At 33.1% G+C, this 26680-nt stretch overlaps 4 protein-coding genes across 7 annotated transcripts; 1 reads left to right on the plus strand and 3 right to left on the minus strand.

The window, feature by feature from the left end:
• The first annotated feature begins 97 nt into the window (after nt 1-97).
• On the plus strand, nt 98-2628 carry LOC108215122 (laccase-11-like). Its single transcript, XM_017387474.2, has 6 exons — nt 98-356; nt 452-603; nt 691-935; nt 1027-1155; nt 1251-2174; nt 2268-2628. The coding sequence occupies exons 1-6, from the start codon at nt 252-254 to the stop codon at nt 2396-2398; spliced, it is 1686 nt and encodes a 561-aa protein (XP_017242963.1). The 5' UTR covers nt 98-251; the 3' UTR covers nt 2399-2628.
• A 215-nt stretch (nt 2629-2843) lies between these two features.
• LOC108211955 (ferric reduction oxidase 4) lies at nt 2844-5945 on the minus strand. The gene is made up of 8 exons (XM_017383682.2): nt 5652-5945; nt 5464-5566; nt 5182-5370; nt 4831-5065; nt 4414-4741; nt 4078-4315; nt 3210-3919; nt 2844-3125 (listed from the first exon to the last, which is right to left on the minus strand). Exons 1-8 carry the CDS (start codon nt 5806-5808, stop codon nt 2986-2988), a joined length of 2100 nt encoding a protein of 699 aa, XP_017239171.1. The 5' UTR covers nt 5809-5945; the 3' UTR covers nt 2844-2985.
• A 1125-nt stretch (nt 5946-7070) lies between these two features.
• On the minus strand, nt 7071-13340 carry LOC108214255 (uncharacterized). Of its 4 annotated transcripts, none has more exons than XM_017386174.2 (6): nt 12844-13336; nt 11283-11509; nt 10091-10201; nt 9616-9768; nt 8860-9098; nt 7071-7587 (listed from the first exon to the last, which is right to left on the minus strand). In XM_017386174.2, the coding sequence occupies exons 1-6, from the start codon at nt 13125-13127 to the stop codon at nt 7264-7266; spliced, it is 1338 nt and encodes a 445-aa protein (XP_017241663.1). In that variant the 5' UTR covers nt 13128-13336; the 3' UTR covers nt 7071-7263. The 4 variants fall into 4 exon arrangements, with proteins under 4 accessions (XP_017241663.1, XP_017241665.1, XP_063946694.1 ...); XM_017386176.2 differs by lacking the exon at nt 12844-13336 and adding an exon at nt 10717-10758 and having other exon boundaries at nt 11283-11421; XM_064090624.1 differs by lacking the exon at nt 10091-10201 and having other exon boundaries at nt 12844-13340.
• Nucleotides 13341-16835: 3495 nt separating this feature from the next.
• On the minus strand, nt 16836-19834 carry LOC108214254 (probable receptor-like protein kinase At5g24010). Its single transcript, XM_017386173.2, has one exon. The coding sequence runs from the start codon at nt 19630-19632 to the stop codon at nt 17143-17145; it is 2490 nt and encodes an 829-aa protein (XP_017241662.1). The 5' UTR covers nt 19633-19834; the 3' UTR covers nt 16836-17142.
• Between the last annotated feature and the right edge of the window lie 6846 nt (nt 19835-26680).

Below are 26680 nucleotides of genomic sequence, written 5' to 3' on the forward strand. Positions count from 1 at the left end.
GATATCTCAACGTCCAAGAACAGCACTTGCTTTCAAGCTTTGTTCAAGTCTTGCAACACAGCAAGCTTCCACTTTTTGCCTATGTTTTACCTAATACTCTGCTTTCTCTCAACTCATAACAATTTATAATCTAAACTTGCTATATAAATCAAGCCCTGCAATCCCATATCACACACACACACACACAGTTGAAGCAAAATCTTCTCCCTGAGGATTTCCTCGGCAAATTATCAGCAGCATAAACGAAAGAAATGGCCCTTTGTTTTAGACTGTCGCGTGCTCTACTCTTTCTATTCGTTAGCTGCATTGCGGCTTCTCTGTTAGCTGAATCCGCATTGAAGACGTATCAGTTTGATGTCAGTGCAGTAGCTAATAGTACCATCGATATCTCTGTTGCATATAATTATTAGTTCAGGCTGATCTCAAATTTGTTGAATGTGATGCTCAACAGGTTCAAGTGAAGAATGTGAGCAGATTGTGCCATGCAAAACCAATTGTTACAGTAAATGGTTTGTTTCCAGGGCCTACTGTATACGCCAGAGAAGGAGATCAGATTCTTATAAACGTCACGAATCATGCACAATACAACATGTCCATCCATTGGTATACATAATTAGTATACAATTTTATCTGTTTATGCATGGTTTTGGCTCATTGAGTTGATTAATTATGATGTGAACATGACTGCAGGCATGGTCTGAAGCAGTTCCGCAATGGATGGGCTGATGGACCGGCATATATAACACAGTGTCCGATCCAAACAGGGAACAGCTACACTTACAATATCACTGTTACAGGCCAAAGGGGAACCCTTTGGTGGCATGCACATATTTTGTGGCTAAGAGCAACTGTTTACGGTGCCATTGTTATTATGCCTAAGGAAGGAACTCCATTTCCATTCCCCCAGCCTTATCGCGAAGCTAACATAGTTTTGGGTTGGTTATGACTTGTGCATTTGACATATTCATCTCAGTTCCTTGAAATTTCAAGATTCGGGAAGATGACTAAAATTTTATGTGCGTGCAGGAGAATGGTGGAATGATGATGTAGAAACAATTGTTAAGCAAGGCAATAAGTTGGGATTGCCACCACAAATGTCTGATGCTCATACCATCAATGGAAAACCAGGACCCCTTTTCCCTTGTTCTGAGAAACGTAAGTTCAAAATGAAATGAACGCGCTCACAGATACTCTCTCGTACTCTGACAATCTCTTGTAGTTATGTTAATGTGTTTTTTTTGGATATGTAGATACTTTTGCGATGGAAGTTGAGTCAGGGAGAACATACCTTTTAAGGATCATTAACGCTGCACTCAACGATGAGCTCTTTTTTGCTATTGCTGGTCACACCCTGACAGTAGTAGAGATTGATGCTGTTTACACAAAGCCCTTCACGACGAATGCCATCCTCATTGCACCTGGCCAGACCACAAATGTACTAGTGAAAGCTGACCAATCTCCAGGCCGTTATTTCATGGCAGCAAGGCCTTTCATGGATGCACCAGTACCTGTTGACAACAAAACTGCCACAGCAATCTTGCAATATAAAGGAATTCCCAACAGTGTGCTTCCTACCTTGCCTCAACTTCCAGCTCCTAACAATACTAACTTTGCACTAACATATAGCAGCAAACTCAAAAGCCTAAACACTCCACAGTTTCCTGCAAACGTTCCCCTTCAAGTTGATCGCCATCTTTTTTATACCGTTGGTCTCGGACAAAATGCCTGCCCCACCTGCCAGAATGGAACACAATTAACAGCATCCCTGAACAACATAACCTTTGTGATGCCAAAGACTGGACTCCTGCAAGCTCATTATTTCAACATCCCTGGTGTGTTTAGGACCGATTTTCCTGACCGTCCCTTGGCCCCTTTTAACTATACGGGTGCACCACTCACAGCTAATCTTGGGACTACTTTGGGCACCAGGTTAAGTAAGCTAAAGTTCAATTCTACTGTGGAATTGGTGTTGCAAGACACGAATCTCCTCACAGTTGAGTCTCACCCTTTCCATCTCCATGGCTTCAACTTCTTTGTCATGGGAAGTGGGGTAGGAAACTTTAACCCCAAGAAAGACCCTGCCAAGTTCAATTTGGTTGATCCCCCTGAGAGAAATACTGTTGGTGTTCCTACTGGAGGTTGGACAGCTATCAGGTTCAGAGCTGATAATCCAGGTAATTTATATAGCACAAAAATATATACATTGGGTCTAGAACTTCTAGATGAAGGTCTGAACTAATATTGCGGATTTGTTTTGTTCATTTTAGGTGTTTGGTTCATGCATTGTCACTTGGAACTCCACACAATGTGGGGTTTGAAGATGGCTTTTGTGGTTGAAAATGGAAAGTCCGTAGACGAATCTATCCTACCACCACCTAAAGACCTTCCTCCCTGCTAGATATTGAGAATCAAAGAGATCCCGATCTGTTCTTCCAAGCTTGCGTGGCATGTAAATTTAGCAATTTGTTCCAGCAAAGCTGAATTTCTTGTTTGTTCTGCAGTGATGCAATAGATTCTTCGGTGAAGATGATTAGATTGGGTAATACAAGAGTATTTCTTGCTTCTGGGTCTAAATTGGACCTTCATGTGTTAAATAAAACCTGATCAATGAAGTTTCAAGTTCAGTTATATCTTGAGTTTTATATTCTTGCTAGTTTCTCAGGTCAAGTACTCACACTTGAAACAATATGGCATTAGTCAAACAATTTGCTTGCCTTTTGTCTAAAGAAAGTCTGGTACCATAAGCCGAAAGTGGTGCAACACTTTCAGAGGTTTATAAGTGAAGTAAAAGCAAAAATCTTTAAAGTAAACCCACTGCCTAAAATTCAAACAAGAATGAGAAATTCAATCATGAAGCTATTAACAGACAGTGTTATTTTGACAAATTTACGTATGGACTACAAGTCTACAGGACGCGAATAAGTGTAGCTGTTTATGCACAACGAACAACTGATACAGCAAATGTATTGTGAGAAGTATTCATCATCACCAGTTGAAACTGATTGCCTCAAACTGCAGATTTTTCGCCAAACCAGATGAACAGATCCTCGCAACCTCATGCCTCATCTTCCTTGGCCCGCAAACTAAGACTCCGACATCTGATTCTTTACGTCCAAACAATATACCTATTTTTTTATGCGCAAATAATTAATAAACAATCATCAGCTCAAAATAGAAAAAGGCTACAGGGAGTATTATGAATTGCTTACTCTTGAGATCAGGCCTTGAACCATAATGCACTTGAGTAGCTTCGACGATGGACTGATGTGGAAGGCTTTCAAGCTCCATACCTTCATCATTTGTTATCAGTCCTCCAGGGGATGTTGGATTGGACATCTCCAAGTGCTGGATTTGCTTCCCTTCCTTGGCATTTCGTCTCTTTTGCCACGCGAAAATAGCACTGCTGCATACTATAACACAGACACATACCAAAAACATGTCCCACAGAATTCTGTAACTGTAATGGTAAACAATTGGATCAGAGTAATGATCAAATGGGTAAATGTAGTATCTAGTAACAAAGGCCAGGAGAAGAAGGAACATGATGAAAGAAGACGTGATGATGGCGCCAAGCCAGATCCAGCTGTTCGGGCCAAGCACTGCAGTGACAGGAGCCGTGATGGGATTAGGCTTAAAACGTATGGTTTGGAGATGTTTTTGGGATTCTTCTCCGCTATTATCATTCTCCTGAGTGATGTAGGCTTCTATATGGAGTTGGATCTTTGTAGTATCTAATGGAGTGGCAGATAATGGTAGTAGAAGGTTTAGCATGCTGAGATGAGATGAATTCTTGAAAGCACAAACGAGGATAAGCTTTGGGATTTTGCTCTGCTGTGTGCTTTGATATATGACTTCCCGGATGATGGAAATGAAAGGAGTGATCCCACTACCTCCACTGATCATCACCAAAGCCTCACGCCTGTAAAACAATCAACAACCCAAATCTAAGCATGGAACAAGAAATTATAATCATCAATTCAAAATAAAATTAAACGATAATATTGTTTCTATGATCCAGATCATGAAAGCTTGGAGCCGAAGGTGTTTTTTCTTCTAATAAAAAGAAAGAATAATTACCTAAGAAAATGAGATGAAGTAGGACCATAAGGTCCTTCCACAGATATCTCTAGTTGCTCTGGTGTAGAAGAAAGCTCTCGGTAAAGCTTTCGGGACCAGCTTCCTTCGGTTTTAATAACAATACTGAGAGTATTAGGCTCCAGGTTCGAGTTGGAAGTGATGGTAAACGGGTGCCACTGCAGCTTTGAAATGCTAGGCACATTCACAGACATTATGCTAGTGGGTTTATAATCCAATTCTGGAAAAATAAATTAACAATTATGAGAAATATTTAGAAAATCATGATACAGATCATGTTGAAATTAATTGAAAAAAATGGCTTCTTCATTAATTCACCTGGGCTTTTGCAGAAGTTGAGTTCAATGGTGTCGCAAGTTAATAGGCGTGCTGATATCAACATAGCATTATCTCGCGACTGTAAGTATCTTAGATATCGATCAATGAGGAACAGGAAAATTCCAGGAAGAATCAAGCAGAGATAGGCAACTCCAACATGCAGCATGTAGAAGATGAGGTAGATAATGTAGAGATGATGTGAATAATAGAATAGCTCATACATCTTTCTCCTGAATTGCGGAAAGCTTAATATCCACATGACTAGTGACACCGCGAATGCAATCACTCCCGCAACATTGGATAAGTATGTGCTGCTCCACTCCAGTGCCTGAAGTATAAGTGATTTATTGTATATAAGTGATTTCCATCACACGAACAAGGAGTCTGAACAATTTGGTGAAATGAATTATCACATACCTCAACCATTTGGTTAGTCATGGCCCAGTAGATGAAGAAGCCCACGCTGTGTGCGAAGAACAAGGTATTGGAGAGATGACCAAGCCAGATATGATATTTGATACTAGACTCTGATGTGAGGCCGACTAGAGGCAAAAGAGTAGAACCCCGAGTGACAGGAAAGAACAAAAATGCCCAGCATGTGTTACCGATGTATCCAAGTCTCAAGGACACACTACGAAACTTGGCTTCCCAACTGTCATGTCAAATTCAAGGGAAACAAGCATCAGTGAGATACAAGAACTAGTCCTTAATTTCCAGTGCAAAAGCAGCATAGATGAGATAATATCAGTTACAGATGCAGAGACTTACACTTTCTCCCCAGCTTTATGCATATGAAGGCTACCAAAGCTGACATACAAATAATTGGCAAGAGACCAGACCATAAGCACAAGAAACATGAGTGCAAATATGAGCTCCATCATGCTGACTATTCCCAGAGGAGCCATCACGAGGACTGGACGTTTCAAGAAGGACAGACGGCTGCTTTTCTTCGCGCTCCTGTCAGTAGAAAACATTGGATTATAAATAAAATCACTAGCTTGTGAGACATGCAAGGAGCAGTGTGACTCCTTGAGCCATGCATATACTCACCTTTCAGAACCAGACTTCTTAGATATCTTCTGCCAATGAATATAAATTCCTCCAAAAGCAGCTATAAACATTATGGGGAATGTGAATAGCAGAAGATTTGTACCTGAAACATTTTGAGATTGTTTAGACTTAAGAACCTATAACAATTAAAAAGATCACACACACACAGAGAGAGAGACTGTAGTGACCTTGCTCTCTGAAGTAAGTAGAGTTGAGCTTGGCTTTCAGCCTGGGAGTCCATGTGTTCTTGTAAAGCTTTGTTGGCAGCATAACCCAAGCAAAGAGCCACCCCAGAAACAAAATAAGGAATAACATCCTCATTGTTGCAGTTGCAAGTTTCAACATAGCTCTTAGTTTTGAAGAAGCTCTTCAGAGAGTTGGAAGATCCAATTAAGCACTAGGCTTTCCAAATGCAGTTGATACCTCAGCCTTGTACGTGTTGGCTATTTATAACATTCAGAATGTAATTTTTTATGCATCATCAGAGGTAAAGAGTGAAAAGAAGTTCAAAATTAGTCGGTCTTTATGTTGCTCTTCATGATCAAGAAGAGTCAGTTATATTAACTTTGTAATGTAGCAGAAGAGTAATGTATACATTAGTGGTATAGTTTTATTCATTTTTTCATTTTAGCATGGTGAAAATTTAAGTCTGTTATACGGTAGTCATATTATCTTAATTCATCAAGCGGTTATCAAAATAAATTTTCCTCAATAAAATAGTCCTTAATCACTTTTCTGAACATAAAAATGATATCTGACCCTCTTATATTCCCGCATGTGACATAACCTCTTATATAAATAAAAACTATAAAGGGTCGTTTGGTTGGAGAGGGGGTATGGGGTTGGAATGAGGAATCGGGTTAAGATGGTATGGGTTTGAGGTATCATTTGTGTTTGGTTGAGAAGTAGAATGAATAGGGTTGAATTATAATATTTATGAGTTATTAATTGTAATTAATTTAAAATTTCATTAAATCAATATCTACATACATTTTTGAGTCATTAATTTCATTTTGTATTAATATTTTACATGAAACGATATATATAGTAATGAAAATAAAAGAAAAATAATTTGATTCCTAAAACCCATGTTTCATACCCACCTCCCCCTTTAGGTATGAAAATCTCATACCTTGTGGGTTTGAGGAATGGGTTTGGTGAAAGAAAATTTGCAACCAAAAATCAGGTATGGGGTTGGAATGAACAAAACCCATACCTGATACCAGGAAAGCCCCAACCAAACGACTTTAGCTAAAGGGAATAAGAAAATTAAAAAAAAATGATGTGAAATGCCACATGCATTAGTGTACAAGAAGTAAGAAGCATATTCTATCTGTCTATCACATAAATATTGTAATTCAAATTCTTATCCTGGATAATAACAAGTACTCCGCAGATGATATCAGAATGTAGTACAGATTTGGCAATGGCTACCATGCTAGTACAGTTGACTTTTGGTTCAAAAAGTCAAGTACACTACACAAGGAAGTACAGTTTACCTGGTACAGTACAGACTCCATCTCTAGAATCTGGTATGCTTGCATTTCATTGACTAATTGCTAGTTTGTTCCAGTTTTTGAGTTGCCTTTGCAGTTTGCACACAAGTGTGTATTCTCTTAATATTATTTTGTATATATATGAATTATTATAAAATCATACAAGTGACATAATGTACATGGGGCGCGCTAACGCGTTTTAGCGTGAGAACACCGAGAACACTATTATTTATATAACATAAAAAAAATAACTACAAAACTGTTCTCACTTGAATCACGGTGTAATATACATGTTGTTTCAGTATCACATGTTTTTAAGCACCAATAAGCCAAAACTGATGCCAAACAATGTAGCAAGAGAAACTCCAAATATACCAACCAGAATTCCGGGGACAACTAAAGAACCCCATCCTTTGGCTGTAGCCATTCCGCATGCTGTCGTAGGACCTCCAATGTTAGCATTGGAAGCCAGTAGTAATAATTTTAGGTCCAATTGGAAGAGCTTTCCTAATCCAAGGATTACAAGCAGGTGGACAGTTACTTGAATGAGTGCAAACACGAAGATGCTAGGTGCTGTGTTAATGACATTCCAGATGCTACCACTCGCACCAAGCACAGCAAAAAATACCTAGTAAACAAATAAGGCATATGAACCAATTTGCAAAAACATTGGACAAAAGGGCATACAATTAGCTACAAAACTTCCAAGTTCATCCAGCCAAAATTCTAACATCGGAATTCTAATCTTGCACAAAGTTCATTTTAATTTATGGTTCAGTAGATAGCAGCAGTTAAACAATGGGCAACAAAAGCCGTTTAGGACAAAGTCTGAAAAATAATTTCTGCAAAACAAGGAATCTAAAGAAATAAAATCCCTAATTGTTCTCTTGGTATAGGTCAAAAGAGTGATAAATTTTTTAATGTAAATATAATGGGCCGGTACAAATAAAAGTACCTGATCATTCAGCGACAAGTAGCAAGCTATCATGGATTTATTCATAGATATGAGGGTGGATATGCTAATATTAAAGGCCTCTTGCGTGAGTGTGTTCGATTATCAAATAAATAAAAAAGAACGAATATGCCAATGCCTACAACTGAAATATCTTTGTCATAGAATGACCTTCAACAACCCATCACACTGAAAGAAAAACAAATAATGAAAGAGATGAAATAATAAAAAATTGAGATAATGTGGTACATAAACATTATGAGCTCATATTATGTGAAAGCTGTTGCGCATGTTCATTCCTAGTGAATGAATCTGCTCTGAACAATTAAAAATAAGGTTGACATCTCATCAGCTGCGCAAATTCCCTGATAATTAACTAGTGAAGAGATAATGATTAGAGTAAACTGTGGCAAGAATGTCATATTCATATTCTTGATGTCCATCGCTTAGTAATACTAATATTAATTAAAAATGAGATTTAAAATCAACAATGGAAACAAGTTGATATGAAATTTCAAGGTTCTCAACAAGTTCCTGATCATTGATAATTTACCTATACGACTGTAATAATCATCTAAAAACTATTTTCTTCATGTAGTACTAACAACTATATTGATAGGTATACACAATTACCAATTATATCAGAAGTGCAACTAATAAATCGTGTAAGATTTGGACAATCAGGGAATCAGTTGAATAATATATTAAATACTCATTCTGTTCCAAAAAAATAATCTCAGACATGTTTTAATACAATTCATTTACAAACTTCCAAAATTGAAATCATGAGATTTTATTTGATTAAAGGAAGATTTGCAACTGAGAATAAATTTTCTAAATTTCAAATTCGATGTATGCATCTTACAATCAAGATTTTATGAATATATGTTAAAAAAAACTTAAAAATATTGGACTAGTGGAATAGAGGGAAATAATAAAAGATGGTACCTGCATCAACACTACAGCAATAGCATCACCAGCAGGTGCAATGTAAGCAAATTGTGTAGGAAGCAAAGTTGCGAGAATCACAACAAGTGCTGTAACTATTGGCAGAATGCCTCCTTGAACACCAAGTAATTTGGACATCCACATAGCAGATTTGCAGAGGGCCATAGAAATAGCAATTGCAGCAGCAGACTGAAGAACAGGAAGGTTGCTTCCAGAAGTCCACTCTGTGGCAGCACCATCTGACATTATATGATGCTGTATGTCAGTGACAGACCCAGAATTTATGCAAGTACTTTGGGTTTTGAAGAACATGGAAAAAGGGTTGCATTTACCATATTTCTAATTATAACATATTTTTATATGATTTAATAAAATCATACTGACCTTCAGATTTCTACTCATTTAAAGTACTCTATATATACAGCTTGAGAATATTTGTTTGATTCCAAGCTGTTCATGATATCATTAATATAACCCAATGCAGTCTTCAACAATGTCAAATTCAACTGTGACTGTTAATGAAATTTTTTACTTTTAGCGTCATGTTATGTGAAATTTTTACTTTTATCATCATGTTATGTTAAAAATTACTTAAAAATTTACCTCGAGACCCAGTTGATCATAAGATATCAGTAATATAATTATAATAATATAATTAAGCCCTGGGTCAATTTATATACTGGTTCCACTACTGTGCACAAGCTTGTGTGAGATCCATCAGAATCTCACATAATTCAATGGCGTGAATATACATACCATTGGACGAAGGAGGCTCTGCAGGTATTTTGGAGGCTAGCATAAATAGTATAACAAAATATATGGCACAGATAACATTGTCAGCAGCTACACCAGCTGCCAGCACAGATGGTGAAACTTTAAGTGCTTCTCCAATTGCAATATAATTAACCGCTGCAACCATCAAAAGGATAACCAAAGTTCTAATGGTGATGAACTGAAAAAAAAAAACATTCTGAGCAAAAAAGAAATTGACAACTGCAAACTACATAAAACAAGAGAAATAGAGGAGCATTTGTTTTTATCTTCAACTACTCTTAACTCCCTTTGGCTTTCTACTTACAAAGGGGAGGACGGGCGAGGTAGGTAGCTGAGGGAGGTTTTATCAGAATCTCAGATAAATGTTAACGAAATTTACAAAGCTGTAAATATACCCAAGCTGAAACAGGCCAACTGGCAAACATTTATTACAGAACTTCATTTATTAACAAAATACCTCCACCGATGTAACTACCCATCAGACATGCAGCTATTTTCCAAGCATCTTGACCAAGTGACCGCATAGGCACCAACAGGAACGCCACTAGAGTTCCAATTACTGTCGCTACTGTCACGGGATCATAATGCAAAACAATAAAATGAATATACTACTTCCTACGAAGTAAACCACCCTTTCTATGCCACACATTTTATCTAAATAAATACTATCAAGCAAATGACTCTTCAATTAAATGTAATGTACATATATTGTGTTCGTGTGTTGCCAAAGAGAAAGAGAGAAGCCTCAAGCTTTTTACGCCAGTGGGATTTCTTTCGCTGCTTGTGCAATTTAGAGTCAAAATAAGTAATAAGAAAGCAAATAGATATATTATACATGCAAATTAGTATTTTATGGAATTAGATTTAGTGCCTAGATAGGAATCGGATTAAAAAGCATCTATGTCTATGGTCATGTCACTCTTCTTTAGGCATGATGGAATAACATGTTTACTTACGGTACAAAAACAAACAGTGATTTATAACTTCTTTCACATTAAACTAGAGTTGCTCGCGCCTCACATAGTTCAAATTTATCAAACTTTCACTCTTTACTTCATCACAAAAACCATGAGTCTAACATACCTCTAATCAGAATCTGCAACACCATCCAATTGATCAGCTAACCTAAAAATGACATAAAGACATGCTAAAGTGAAAGTAACCTGTACTTAATAAGTTTAAAAAAAGCACAAAGCACCTTCAAGTTGATTTAGAAATTTTCAAAAGAGAACAAGCCTTTTCCTTATTATAAAATTAGAATAAGTTCCCACACAAGTTACAGAACATACAATACCAAGATTTTGAACTTTATATCTTAAAAGTCAAACCCGAATAACGTTTTTTTATTTCCCCCACCCAAAAAGCTTATTTCATGCCATTTTAAACATTAGTGGTCCTGTGGACAAGCACAACATCATGAAGCAATGAGGAACTTTGCATAAGGTACTTGTACCGATGGACTTCTCTACAACTTAATTAGCCAAAGCAGCACAACGCTGAAGAGAATTCCATGTCAGATATATAAACACAGTTAAACTAAAGATAAAAACAATTATATATCATGAAGTAAGAGAAGTTTCCAATAGAAAAAAAGAGACTAGATACAGCCTTCTCAAAGTTTGAGAGCAATGCAAGTATGAGACTATGACCTGATCCAAGCAAGAAGGCAGAAAACAGTGTCCCTGTTGAGTGTATTACGTTCCACATATCTGCTCTAAACAACAACAATGGAATTGTCAAAGGTAGAAGATATTGAAACACAACTGAGTATGCAGGCGCCTCGTAAGGAATTACTCCCAAATTACTTGCAGCAATTCCAACCAAGATGGTGACCAATGCAGCACTAATCATACTCCCAATCTTGGTTCTCTCCGACCTTCGATCCCAAAATTACACATTTAAATTTTAATTTATCAGTTTTCGCAATACAACTGATGAAAGTATCATCAAGTAATATTGAATTTAAGGTGCTCATGCAATCCTAACATCCCCATAGGAAATATAAACAAACAAGATCAGATCTTTAAGCCTGTAATACACCCAAAAAAACACCTGAGACATAATTTACTTTGTTTGAGAACTTTGGTCACAAAAATAAGTAATTTATAACAAGTAATATACAAATAAGAGAATAATGAGCCGGAGGGTGACCTTCAGCAGTTCACGAGTAAGACTTCATGCTATAAAATTACAGTGGTACACTGGCAAATATAATGACTTTATAAACACTTGCCAAGGACACCAAGCATCTCCAACCCGTTACACTATATTTGTGTGACTTTTCACCAAAATGGTGTAGAAATTACACTATATTCATAATTAATCCCAACTCATTTACGCCAAATAACACATCAAAAGGAATTGTTCATACTAAAAGGATTATTTTGTAGTTTAAAGCACAAAAGGAATGAAACTGTTTTAGTTAAGGTATGTAAGAGTAATGATGGGATTAAATTTATAAGTTACACAACAATTTGGTTCTCCACCAGATGTGGTGTCAAGCCAATTTGTGCAACTTCTGGAGTTGTGCTGAGTTCCTTTTTATACTAAAATGAGGTAATAGTACATTTATAGAGTTGGGATGGAGATGGTCGTCTAAGGCCCAAAACTCTCCGTATATATTGTCTATGTTTCGCTAATAGACTTATAACCCTACCGCTCAACTAAATTGGACTATTTTGTACGTTAATATTCATTATTTCATGACCTCATTCCATTCATAAAAATTTAAACTAAATAAAAAAACAAAAAATTAATCCCACAAATGAGTAGATAAACGCTTCATTTCAACTTCTACTCGTGTTATTCACTAACCTTTTCAAAACTTGCACTCACTCATTTTTTGTCTCTCGCTATATTTGCTTTTAATTTTTCTATCATTTACTTTTCCAATATATTCTCTCAAACCAAATATCGCATTAACAGTCACATTATAGCGAATAACCTGATAGGTTGTACTATAAATCAGCATCAAAACTCAAAGTCCAACAAATCATAAGTCTCAGCAGTACATTATAAACATCACTAATTGTAAGTTTGTGTGCTAAATATGTTAATATTTATAGAGGTCACTGGTGTCACTTTAAATTATGCATTCAATTGCAAATTCCTTGGCACAAAAAATCGTTTAATAATATAGCAATATCATATACTTTCTAGCATATCTATCAGACACTGAATAACAAAAAAATGGAGAGAGTGAGTAAATACCATAAGCCAAAAGTAGCGGTGGCAAAGAGAGCAGCCCATATACCCCAATGATCTTGTGGTGAAATTAAAGGTCCCCCCGAATTTAAATTTAGCATTGCACCACCCACCGTTATTCCTCTTCTTCTTACCGGTGCTACTAGTACATGTTTTTGAGGTGGAAATGGCGGCTTCGATTTGAAACTGCTGTGGCCGTTTGAAGTTGAATATAAGCTGCGGCAATGAAGTGGGCGGATTGACGGCGGAGATTGTAGCTGTGCCGCCAAGCTTACCGATGCCACCGCCATCGGAGTTTACACTGTCTTCTCCCGCTCACTATTTTATCTCTTCTGCTCGTGTCTGTCAAAACGACTTGCTGTACATTGAATTTTGAATTAAATTACAGTCACAAATTTAAAAAAAAAATTTGATTTATTAAAAGATTTCTAACTAATCTCTTGTTAACTTTAAAAAAACAAAATCATCAATTTATTGTTTATAATATCAATTCGACTATGAATCTCTAATTCATTCTACAATTTATGATAAGTTTTGTATAACCAATTCTCGTTTTCTAGTATGAGAAGATGAATAACTAAAGAACAAAGATGCTGGCCTCATCAAAAGTAATATACTTTTGCAGCGGGAAACAAAGACGTTGGATCCGAGATTCAATTCATCGGAACATGGAGAATATGATTACCAGAAGATATTGCTACATGATTATTGATCGATGTTTTAACATGTTTTTCTTTAGCCTTTTGTCATTTTATGAATGTTTTTTGTGTGTATTTACACCACAATCAAGGTACGCTATTTTAAACTTTTGAAGATTTATTATTATATTGATTTTGTTGGGTTTTATGTTTATAAGTGTTAGATGTAGATGTGAATTTTGACAATCTTGAATTCATGTATCTGCTGCTTGTTATTTTTTCTCGATCATTTTGTTATGAGATGTTGAAGACTAGTACTATAGTTGTTTTGGTTAATCGTCATAGTCTGTTGAAGGATTATTTCTTGTTTAAAAGTTTAAGGTTCTTGTGCACTAACTCTTGCTAGTTTACACCTTAATATTATTATTTGTTTTTATTAATATTTGATTGGTTTTGTGATTACTTGTTGTTTCTTTTTCTTCTAATTTCTCCAATGAAATGTGTGAAAAAATTTAGTCAATGTTGGTTGGTTGGTATAGTTCGTCAAGTTTATTTGCAATTGTGTTATTTGAGTTTGTAAGAGTTAGAGTTTGTATATCGTTACTGTTGGTGACAAAAGTGCTTCAATGTCGATGAGATGGTGTTATCACTTACTGTGATTTTGAAATAATATATTATTGAATAATTCTTTTGCAAAATTTAAGGTTTGTTTGGTATAATTGGTGCCATTTTTTATTTTATTTAATTGGCTTTAATAGTAGTAAATGATGTATTTATTTTTAGCTATATTAAATCTCTAGTTGACTTGCTTAATTTGTGCTAATTTTTGAATTTTATTTGACTTGTTTGATTGATGCTGATTTTTGAATTTTTGTTTACCGAGTAATTGCTAATAAATATATTTTCTAAATGTTTTAAATTCATTAAATTTATTTGACCGTAATAAATTCATATTATGGTGAGATATTACATTAAGTAGTGATGGACTCTTTTAAATTGAATTGATTGATGTCATAATTTTTTTATAAATGATTTAATTGTTAATTGTGCCTTGATTGAGGCGAATTTTTATCATTCATGGGTGGCCATAAATGATGGCGTATATTTTAACTTGTAAGAAGCAATCAAATATATTTAATTATTTTAGTGTCTAACCAAAGATCCTTCTTTGGTTAGACTTTATTCTAATTTTTCAACTTCAGAAATATAAACACACACTTCTATAATACTTAATTATTGGATATATTATCCTTTATAATTTTTAACTTATATAATTTTGTATATGAACTTATCTTCTTCTTTTTTCATGTGTTTTTTTGCAGGATCCTTGGGAGGTGTTAAATGGGTATTTTCCTATCATACATTAAAGCATTATTATTTAAGCGTCCGGAGATATCTTTGCATGTCTTTCGGTTAGATGATAATCTTTTTTGAATGAATGAAATTCCCTGTAGCGGCTTATTGTATCTCGAGATACAACTCATCTACGAGTATGTAGACCCTGACAAAAAAAAATCTCGTTTTCTAGTCACATCTGGATACGTTGAGAGTTTTTTTTCCAGTTTTTTTTATTAATTTGGAAGTATTAAATAATTAAAATTAAATATACATAAGTCATAAGTTACTTTTTATTTTTATTATTATATTTTTAATAACTCATGGATCATTAATAAGTTAAAATTATCCAAATAAACATTTTAAACTCTCAACTTATCATATAAGTCACATTAAATCATAAGTCAAATTTAATTTTAAATCATGAGCTCAGCCAAACTGGCTCAGAATAAGTTATCAACTTCATTTATGATCGTCATGATTAATAAAATAAATTTTATGATCTTGATCATAAATAAATAAATTTAAATAAAAATTGACATATGTGGTGTTAGTTTTTGTAGTGTGTTTTTTTTTAAATTAATGCTAAAAATAATATGAAGTGTGATAATATCAGTATCGTAAAAAACGCATTATGCGATCGCTTAAACCTGCTTTGATTTTATACAAAACATGGAATTAAGCGGGCTGTTAAACAGATTAAGCGGATTAAACGATAATTAAGCGACGTGTTGACTTGCAAATTTTTTGGTTTTAGAATATTATTTTATTTATAATATAACTATAATTATATTGAAAATTTTAAAATATATATTTTATTAAAAATATTAGAAAATTTATATTCTTACCATATTATATTGTTTTTAAATATATTAATTTTTTAATAAATATTTAATTGTTTTTTATTAAACCGCTTAAAATTCCATTTGAGCGTCCGCTTTACCGCTTAAGCGATACAAAGTCCTTCTACTGCTTAAAACCGATTCTTTAGTAGCACTGGAAATAAAAAAAATAATTATGTTGCATTATGTGACAAGTTACCCACTCTTATTGACCAGTATAATATCTCCCTTTGGTATGGGCAGCGAGGGAGTGACAGTCCAAGCATTTCTCACAATTGGGCTCTTCTGTGAACAATTTTGAAACGCGACGCTCTTCTGAATTTGCTATATAGAACTTCTGTAGGCAATCAACGTCTCACACATTGTGCCCGTAGAAATCAACAACAGTGAATTACAGAGTTTATTTTGAGGAAATTTAAGCAGGCCAAATATACAATAAGAAATTGTATTTTCCAATCTATAATAAACCAAACATGTTTATGTAATTTTCCCTATCCATTAAAAATTGCTATAAAATGATATGAAGAAATATTTATAAACGATACCTGATTCTTAGTAATGGTACGAGTCATGATTTTGAGCTTCACCTGGTATGTTATCCCAAAGAGTACAGGTGGTCTAGCATGTTCTGAACAACTTGACACTAACAGTGCACCAACACCCCAACATCACATGTGTGGAAAATTAAGAGTAGCACAATAGTGCTGAACAGCCAAAATGCACTACAGGCATATGAATATGATACTAAATGTATAACTGAAAAAGGTGAAGTTTATTGACTTTTAAAAGCAGTGGGTATGAAGAAGACAGTTGTGCAATTATTTTCTCCACCACCTTGGTGAATACTAATTTAAAATCAGACACGTAGTTCACAGAAGTCTTCTGTTTGCCTACCCAGAATAGTAAGAAACTACTATAGATTGAGAATTGATATGTGGCCATGTGGAAGAGAACTTAATAGCTAGAATGTTGCTTCATCTTTGAATGATGGAACTCGAAATTGACCAAATATCAGAGTGGCTAAACTCTGCACTCGGACGTTCAGATCATTCGGTGCCATGTTAACAACATTCTGAGATCCTTTAAGTTTTATGAGAAGAATTTGGTATGTGTTAATAGTAGTCGCTCACTCAAAAATTATGCTATATCTACAAGGAAAAGAGCATGACATTGTACAAATCTGTATAGCAAGGACTTATGATATTGTATAAATCTGTAGAGAAACATCTTCCTGATACATGGAGGTAAAATAGAAGGTGCTATAGCAGGACAATCTACGTAGCAAGCCTTTTAACCAAGATTTCTCGGCACTAGTTAGTAGATTACTCTTTCAATATTAGTTACCAATTGTTAAGGCAAAAAAGAAATTTACCTAAAAGCAAATATAATGCTAGGTAAACAAATTATATGCAGTACATTCCAAAAGATCTGTAGAACCAAGACTCAGTATAGAGCAAGGATTAAGGATAACTTTTAATGGGTTTTATAAATTATCTACCTTCTTTGTTTACCAGCTGAGAAAAAATTTCGCCTGATGTCACATCTGTAGTAGCATCTTGAATATCACCATCCGTCCTAGAACTGCAAGAGTAAACCGTAGGAACAGCTTCGTGCTCTAGGACTTCCGGTGTTGTATGATTAGTATCCTGGGAAGGTTCTTTGCTATCCTGGAGCTGAAGTGCATATTCCAAATTCCACAACACATCACCCATTGTTGGTCTATCAACACCATATTCTGCCAAACATTTCTCTGCTGTTTCCCCTAGTTTTTTCAAAGAGTTTGAATTAATATTACCCACAAGATTTGGATCGATAATCTGTGCAAGAAGACCCTTCTTCTGCCATTCCATTGCCCATTCAGCTAAGTTTACCTGTTCCCTGTCTAACAACGGATCAACAGCTGGTCGAGCACAAAGAACTTCAAAAAGTACAACCCCAAAAGAATAAACATCGGACTTATCCGTAAGTTGCTGTCGGCGAAAGTACTCTGGATCAAGATATCCAAAACTACCTTTGACACCAGTGCTAACATGAGTCTCATCAAGACATGGGCCAGATCTTGAAAGACCAAAATCAGCAACTTTAGCAACATAGTTTTCATCAAGCAAGATGTTGGTTGATTTGATGTCTCTATGGATGATTCCTTGTGCTGAACCAGTGTGAAGATAGTGTAAACCTCTAGCAGCACCAATGCATATTTCAAGCCTTTGCTTCCAAGACAAAGGTGGCAAATTGGAACCGTATAAATGGTTTTTCAGCGCCCCCTTCTCCATATATTCATAAACAAGTATCATTTCAGACTGCTCTTCACAATAGCCAACAAGTGAAACAAGATGGCGATGGCGAATTTTTGACAAAATGGTTATCTCAGTCTGAAATTCTGGCAGGCCTTGCCTGGAACCACGTACACCTCGCTTCACAGCAACCCTTGTTGAATCCTTAAGAACTCCTTTATAAACCATCCCAAAGCCACCAGATCCAATAACCAGATTCTTGTCAAAATTATTCGTTCCTGATTCTAGTTCAGCAAAAGGAATCTTTAACGCAAGATACCCATTTTGTCCCGGAGATGTAGATGTGGTAACTATAGACTGTTTACTAAGTGAACTTCCTCCAAAACCACGAAGAGGTGTCCAACCCATACTCTCTGCAGGTCTTGGCTTTGCTTTTCTCCTCTTGGATCTCAAGACAACCAAAACTGCAAGTATTGCTAAACATACTACAGCAACTCCTCCAACTATAGAACCCACCAAAATCCATTTATTTATCTTTTTAGATTCTGCTCGTATGCCCACAAAGTTAACAATCCTCATGATCTCCACCCCATTCAATATAGCATTCTTTCTAAGAATATTACTTAAATCCGAAGGACCAATACTAACACGAACAATCCTTGAATTCTCCGAATCAACAACAAAATCAATGTAGTATGGAGACGCAAGAGAATGAAACGTCAACGAAGACAGATCAACATCTTTATATGCAACAAACTCATTTATGTAAACATCAAAGTAGAGCTGATTAAGCGCAATACTAACAATGTCACAAAAGTGCAAACGAACAAAATGTCTAACAGATCCCGCCCCCACTGGAAAATCCCAAGTTACATTGAAATACGAGAACCCCGACGACGTATTATCCCTATTCATTTGTTGTGCAGTCATGTACACATTATCCGGTGCAATTTCTCTACTAGCACCGCCTTTCTGATAGTTTGGCGGGTGTGTAGTATTCGCCAATTTAGCCGTTAATTTGGAAACCAAAAATTCCTCATCAGGAACCCAAGTCCTCCAAAGAGTATCATTAAAAGGAGTTAACTTAGGCCCCCCAACATTAATCCTATGAATAGTTTCCAAAGTTTGCAATCTAAGATCTTTAAATTCTTGAACACCATTAGGGCCAATCAATTTAACCCCATTATCAAGAATAAAATCATCCGGCGTCGAAAAGACTTCAATTGCACACACAAAAGCCAAACCATCCTCCTCCCCATTGGGCACAAACAAGACCTCAAAATTAACCTTATCCGCCATCAAAACAAACTCCTTAAAAACAGGTTTCTTAGCACTAAAATGACTCAAAACCAACAACCCATTAGCAGAAACACTAAAATTAGCATTCCCAAGATTATAATCCTCAGTAACAAACGGTGAAAAATGCAATCTTACCAAATGGGTCCCCAGTTTATTAATCTTGAACGTGTAAGCTGAAGCAGTCTTGAAAATCCTTGCAGTACCATAAAGTGGAGCCGCAATTGAAGATGGGTTCGGATTTGTGACTGAAACAGACTCCCCAGAACTCAAAAACACAGAGCCTGGTTGAATCCCATCAGCTACAAAAACCCTGTTATCAACACTAACATTGGTGTTTGATCCACAATTCACGAGATAATTATCAGGGGGTGTGAAAGATGATGTAACTACACTATGTAGAGAAACATATAAACACAGAGAAAGCAATTGCATAATTCTTGACCCCATTGTGAGAAAAAGTGAGGTTTGTGATTTTTGTTCACATAAGAAATTTATTTGTTTGCAGTGTGTGTATATAAAATTGTGAAGAATGGAGTGAGTTTCTGGAAGATTTTGACTTGTAGTGATGAAGATTAACAAATGGAGAAAGTGAAGGTGACAATGGGGGTGCAATGGATTGTTTTTGGGTGGGGTTTTTTATGGAGGTGACAAATGAACATAAGTTATCATTAATACACTTTTAACAGTAAGTTTATGGGACTACAGTTAGCTTACGTGGCTCACACCCACAACGTTAGCACTAAACTAGTAAACTTGTTTTGCTTTCAGGTTTGTGTTCAGATTTGATCTTGTTTTAGCCGGATTTCGATTTTGTTAAGTAGGCGTGTATACACATATGACATATCTATGACAACTGTTTGTTATAACAAATTATCAGTATTTTTCTTACGGCAGAAAGATACAAACTTGATGTCCAAATTATGAATATAGCTTATAGCCCGTGCAAGGCACGAGAGCTTTTTAATTATTTATAAACTTTTTAAATATATTTTAAATGGTGTGAAAAAATTTAATTTATATATAATAAATTAAAATTTTTAATAAAATAAAATTCAAAATTATGATTTGTTTGTAAGTTAGAACTTTGGTAAATACATCATCACAGCCATTAATGGTTTCAAATAAATTATTTTAATCAAGCAATTCCTTTTCTCGTATGTATCATGCCAAAGTATTAAATTTTATCTATTAAATTTTAATATATTTTGAGTGGAATACGTTATGCCAACTCCTATTAGATTATATTAATAAATGTATTTTATATTAAAATTATTATAATGTGATTTAAATATTTTTCAGAAAATTTATATGGTTCTAAATTAAAATTGATAAACATAATTTGTTTTGAATTAAGAAAAGGAATCATAAATATGCAATAAGAAGGTAGAATCTATTTTGGATTAAGAAAAAGTTTTTTATCTGTTCCTCACATAAATCCGGCTTATTAATTTTAAAATATATTATAAAAAAATTGTGACGGTGAGATTTATATGATTCTACGAATAAAACTGGTAGGAAATATTTATTTAGGATAAAAAAAAATCATATACATGTGAAAGACAGAATTTGTTTTGGATTCAGAAAATGAATTATAAACAAGATATCAGTTGCCTTCTAGAACAGAATTTAATTTTGTTCCAATCTAACGGTGCTTATTTGTTCAATATAAGATCCAACGGATGATAAGTTTTTGGACCAGAGGACCATGCGACCAAATTATCTCCCTTACGCTTATTATATATAAGTATATAATGTAATGTGAAATTCAGATAAAAAAGTCAGAAACTTTTATAAAAATTTAAAATAAATAAATAAATAAATTTCTATGGTGTTTTTATTTTAAATAAAAATCTTTTTTTTACCCTTCCTTATATCTATATATAAAAATTTTTTGATTATTTTAATTGTGAAAAATAAGTTGACGGGAAAAAAGGACTTGGGACTTGGGAGTACCCAAAACAAAAAAAAAAAGACTAAAAAGCCTCTCTCTTCGTTCATAAAATAAAGCATAATTTTTATGATAAAATATTGTAAAAAAAGTGCTCCAGATTAATTACAAGAAAAGTAATGCAAAATTTTGTTTGTAAATTACATCATCGATAGATGACTGATTTTAATTTTATAATTTATGTGTAAATAAAGAATCCCAATATTACTAGCGGGAGTTGAACAATTATAAATTATCAATTAAAATTTGAAAAAATAAATTGAAAATAATTTTAAAGTATCTAACATGTTCGTTAAAAAAATACTGAGTTTATTATGAAAAAATTGCTGCGATATAATTATAATAAATACAAGGCCATATCAAAATTAACACTTTGCCATTTATTAACTCTGCAGCTAAATCATTTATAACAACGTTTAGAAAATGAATTTGATATTTGGACATATTTGTAAAAAAAATCAGAAAAATTAAAAAAATTAAAAATATGTATTTAAGAAATATGGCAAGAAAATATCAAACACCGCCTTATCTAATTTGTAGCCATCTAGTTGAGCGGTGAGAGTTCTAGCGAGGTTTCAAGTGGACACAAAAAAGACGATTCACATTGCTAGAAATTGTAAAAGCCGATCCTAATCTATAGTACTCCCTCCGTCCCAGCCAATTCTTTACGTTTGATTTGAGCACGGAGGTTAAGAAATATGTATAAAGTAGTGGAAAAGAGGAAGAAAAGTGGATGAAGTGGTGAGACCCATCAATTTTTAATGAATAAAAGAGAGATAGTGGAGTAAAAGTAGTGTGAAAAGGGAGTAAAAATAGTGTGAAAAGGGAGGAAAAGTTGGGAAGTGGTGGGACCTATTGACTATTTTTGGTAAGTTTTGGAATGTAAAGAATTGAATGGGACATCCAAAAAAAGAAACTGTAAAGAACCTGGTGGGACGGAGGGAGTAGTGAACAACTATTACGGACAAAAATTTGAGTCACATGACATCAATTCTTTTCGATGACTACTTTTTTGTCTTATTTACTTGTTGCAGTCATTAACTTTTATTAACCGAGGACGCACTAAACACTTTTAATTATTCTAGTCCAGTCCGGATCTTTGTACCATCACAACATGTGATCTCAGTTAATCCAGAGCAATCAACACTAATGTGAAGGATTAGTGTACGAGTGATATGACTCATTGATGAGCGAAGAGAACACTGGGGGCGTCAATACTGTTATTATCGCATAATCCAACGAGATATGCTGTTTGTATACTACTACTCATATGATACGGTGGTGGTGGGACTATGTTGTTGAAATTTTGATTCACTTGTTCGGTGGATGTCGATCTCATGTGATCACGACTTTCATTCAGATAAGCTTGAAATATTTCAGTGCTGGATCATGTAAAAATTTTCTACATTTCTGTTTAAGAAACACAGACTAATAATATACGTGAAAAATATTAATAAATTTTAAATAGCGTTGTCAAGTTACGAATAGGAACCTTCCACTGATCAAGCCAAATGGCGGGCATCAAATTATATTTACCATATAACCAATTATTTTGGTACATCTATACAACCAATTATTTTTTTTAATTTGGGCCAAATTACGGACTTATCAATATAACCAATAATTCTTTTTAATTGAAATATAATATCTTTTTTATATTTCTGACTAAAAAATTCAATCTTCTAAAATAACATTTAGAAACATGCTAATTATTTTTTAACTAAAATATATTATCTTTTTATAAATTTTTTAACTTAAAAATCAATCTTTTACAATTAATACGGACATGAGCGACATATTTATATCTGAAGATAGTGTGCCACGACTCTAAACATCAAATAATAAAAAATAGAGGGAGCATTGTTATATTGGTTAGGCGGTTGGAACTTGGTCCCAAGTACGGTCTATCTATATAACCAATTATTTTTTTTAACTAAAATAAATTATCCTTTATATATTTTTTAATTAAAAAAACTCAATTTTCTAAAATAACATCAAGCAACATAGTAATGTCTTTTTAATCAAAACACGTCATCTTTTTTAGATTTTCTAACTAAAAAAATCAAGCTTTTACAATTAACACGGGCGACATATATATATAATATCATTATATATAATTATTAATAAATAACATGTGATATTATTCAACCAAAATACATTAAAAACATTATTTTTAGATAATCTAATGATCTTACATTATAAGAAATGTTACAAATATATCATTACTATATATTATTACTTTATTAAATCCAAAAATAAAAAGTTCAGTCAGTTAGTTGAGTTTGGTGAATCGGTTGGTATTCGATTCACAGGGCTCTTGAATTTATAAGTTATAACATCTTATAGTATATTTTTTAGTATCAATTAAACCAAAACGTTAAATTTAGGTTAGTATGATGGGTCGATATTTGGTTTCATGTGTCCCTTTAAATTATAACATGTTTTATATCATATTATTAATTATGAATAACAAAATATTAAAAGGTTGATTGGTTAGTTTATATCTGAGTTTACACGCCTCCTTAAATTATAACATGTAAAAAAAAATATTAACTTTCTCATTAAAATACATATGTTCGACCTAATTTTAATTAGCCATTCGAACGGACTTAATTATAAAGAATTTATCATTTATTTAACCACATTATTATACCATGATTTTATTTTTACAATACAATTATGTAAATTTAAAATATATACGATAAAATAACAAATATATTAACCGCCCGTGCATTGCACGGGTTATAAGCTAGTATGATTATAATCCGAAGGAAGGACATCTACTCTTTAAATAATCTTTTTAATTTCAATTTAAAAAAGATGAGAAAAATTAATATTATAATATTTCTAATTACACTTTAATAATTAAGAACATCATCTTCTTACTCTCTCGTTTACTTTCCTCCAATTTTATTCACTTTTCTCTTTCTCTTTGATTTTATCTTCAAATAATATTAAGATATAAATATAAAATTATGATTAGACTTATTTTTCAAAAAGTAATTTAGAAGTTTGCCGCAAAAGAAGTAATTATTTAGGAGTCATTATTGAATACGACATTCAAACTATAGGGTCATGTTCCAGAGAGAACCATTAGAGAGAGAGAACCGTTACCTTATAAGGCAGGGTTCTGCAGCAGAACTTAAGTATGAGTTAGGGTTCTGCAGCAGAACTTCACATGCAAAAAATGTCAATATCTATGTATTAGATTTTAAAATTATTTTTGAACACACACAACGATGAAAAAATATGAAAAAAACATGTATTTAAATTTAGATCCTAAAAATCTATTTAAAATTTAGGGTTCCGCAGCAGAATCTTAGTGGTTCTATGGTTCTATTTTAAGGACTGGTTCTTTCTTGAGCGCGACCCTCAAAGTATAATCTTAATTAGCACATTTTTTTTTTGAAAACAATCTTAGTTAGCACACTAGAATCAAAGAAGAGTGAACGGTAGTTTTAAGAAGGTTCCATGAGGAAAAAAAATAAAGAACACGTTTCTGATCGTTGATTATGGAGTGTTTGGGCTGAGTTTAAAAATCCAATTTCTAGATTGATAAATTGAGTAAAAATTTAAAACTTATTTGTAACAAAGTCAAGAATACTTAGTTTTGTTTTATAAATTTTAGTTTTTTGCTCAACACTTTAATCACTTATAAATTTTAACATATTTCGAACTTTTATTTTACTTCTTTATTTTACGAATTCAAATTTGGTGAGTTAAGAAGAAGAATCCAGGGAAAAGAATTAATTTGCTGACTAACGAATATCAATATCCGAGTGATAAAAAAAAAAAAATTTAATATTGAAAGAGAAGATTTGTGGCCATGTGGATTGATTCAATTCTTCGGTCTATTTCTTCTTTTTTTTGGAAATGATTTTTAGAAATTATACGCGATATTTGATAGAACTATTTTTTATATAAAATTCAGAAAAGATATATACCAGAAATAGTTTTAAATAGCTCACATTCGTTAAAAGGAAAAAAGAATACAGCTCATATGTTTGCCCTTGTTTTCTAATATTTATTATATTTCTAAAATTATTTTCTTTTTATGTATTTTTCTGAAATTGTCTTAAGAACGAGATGAAGATGTTATTTTCCAAAATCTTCTTCCAGTTTTAAAAAATCGAAATATCTTTAAAAATTTAGAAGGATGTGAAGAAAAAAGATAAATTTCGATATCTATTTACATCTAAGTCCTCCACAGTTCTACAACTAAATTATTGATTTTGGGTCAGGTTTGAAGATAAAGATGTATGAATTGACAGAAATATGCAATTTCATAATTCCAAGAGAAATATAAAGTACATAGACGAAGGTAAAAGAAGACTTTCAAAAATAATAAATTCATACAAATAAATTATTATCAATCTTGTGTCTCTTAACATGAAGAAAAATTAAATACAATGTGATATTAGGTTTATCCTAATAATCACGGTAGAAAAATGAAATAATAAAATTACAAACAACCACTTCTTTTCATCTTAAAGTTATAAATCCAAATTACTTCAAATATATTCCAATAATTGATACATAGCAAATATTTATATTATTCATTTTGACAACTATTCGTGTCTTTTACTAATTGTTACTAATTAAATAAATGAACATGAAAATATGTATTTTACTAATTGTTACTGATTGAATAAGTGAACATGAAAATATGAATGAGACTAGTTGATACCGAAAAATTGAATATGAACCAAACCAATTATGTTTTAGTGTTTATATTATACTAGCTTTTAACAGACTATATAATTCTTAATTTATCATTTATAATATAACTTTTAATATTATTTTAGTATTATAGATTAATTAATTGGATTTAATTAAATTATATTAATCAACTAATTTTGTTTTATTATAAATCATATTTAAAAGGATAATGATAAAGTTTTTATCTTGTATTACAAGGCCAAGATGACTATAATTTGTAGTCGTACAATATTTTAATTTGATCATGTGTTTGATGATTCAGTTTATAACTAAAAATCCGCTTTATCTAGAGTTCTCATAGTCTTACATCTCTAAACACAGAATTCTCATAGTCCTACATTTCTAAACAGTTTGATATAGTATAAGATAAAAACTCCACCATCATTTTTTTAAATATAATTTATAATTAGTTAAAAAATGTTACCCGTTTGTTAATATAATTTAATAAGATTTCAATTCATTAATACTAAAACACTAATAAAATGTTGTTAGAATTTAAATTATATATAATAAATTTAAAATTATAATATATAGTATATAAATAATATATAAATTATATTTAAAAGAATAATGGTGGAGTTTTTTATCTTGTATTACATCACAAGTGTTTGTAATTTGAACGGTATAAAACTCTTTAATATTGTAAGAGCAAGAGAAGTCTGCATGTGACCGACTTGTAGTTATAAAGGAGATGACCAAACCAAAATTTTGTACGACTACAAATTAAACCTATGTTGGCTTATTATAAAATTTTGTACGACTACAAATTAAACATATGTTGGCTTATTATATTATAGTATAGATGACCCGGACCAAATATATTTTATT

Source organism: Daucus carota, chromosome 3 (genome assembly GCF_001625215.2).
Source record: "Daucus carota subsp. sativus chromosome 3, DH1 v3.0, whole genome shotgun sequence".
Taxonomy (NCBI): Eukaryota; Viridiplantae; Streptophyta; class Magnoliopsida; order Apiales; family Apiaceae; genus Daucus; species Daucus carota.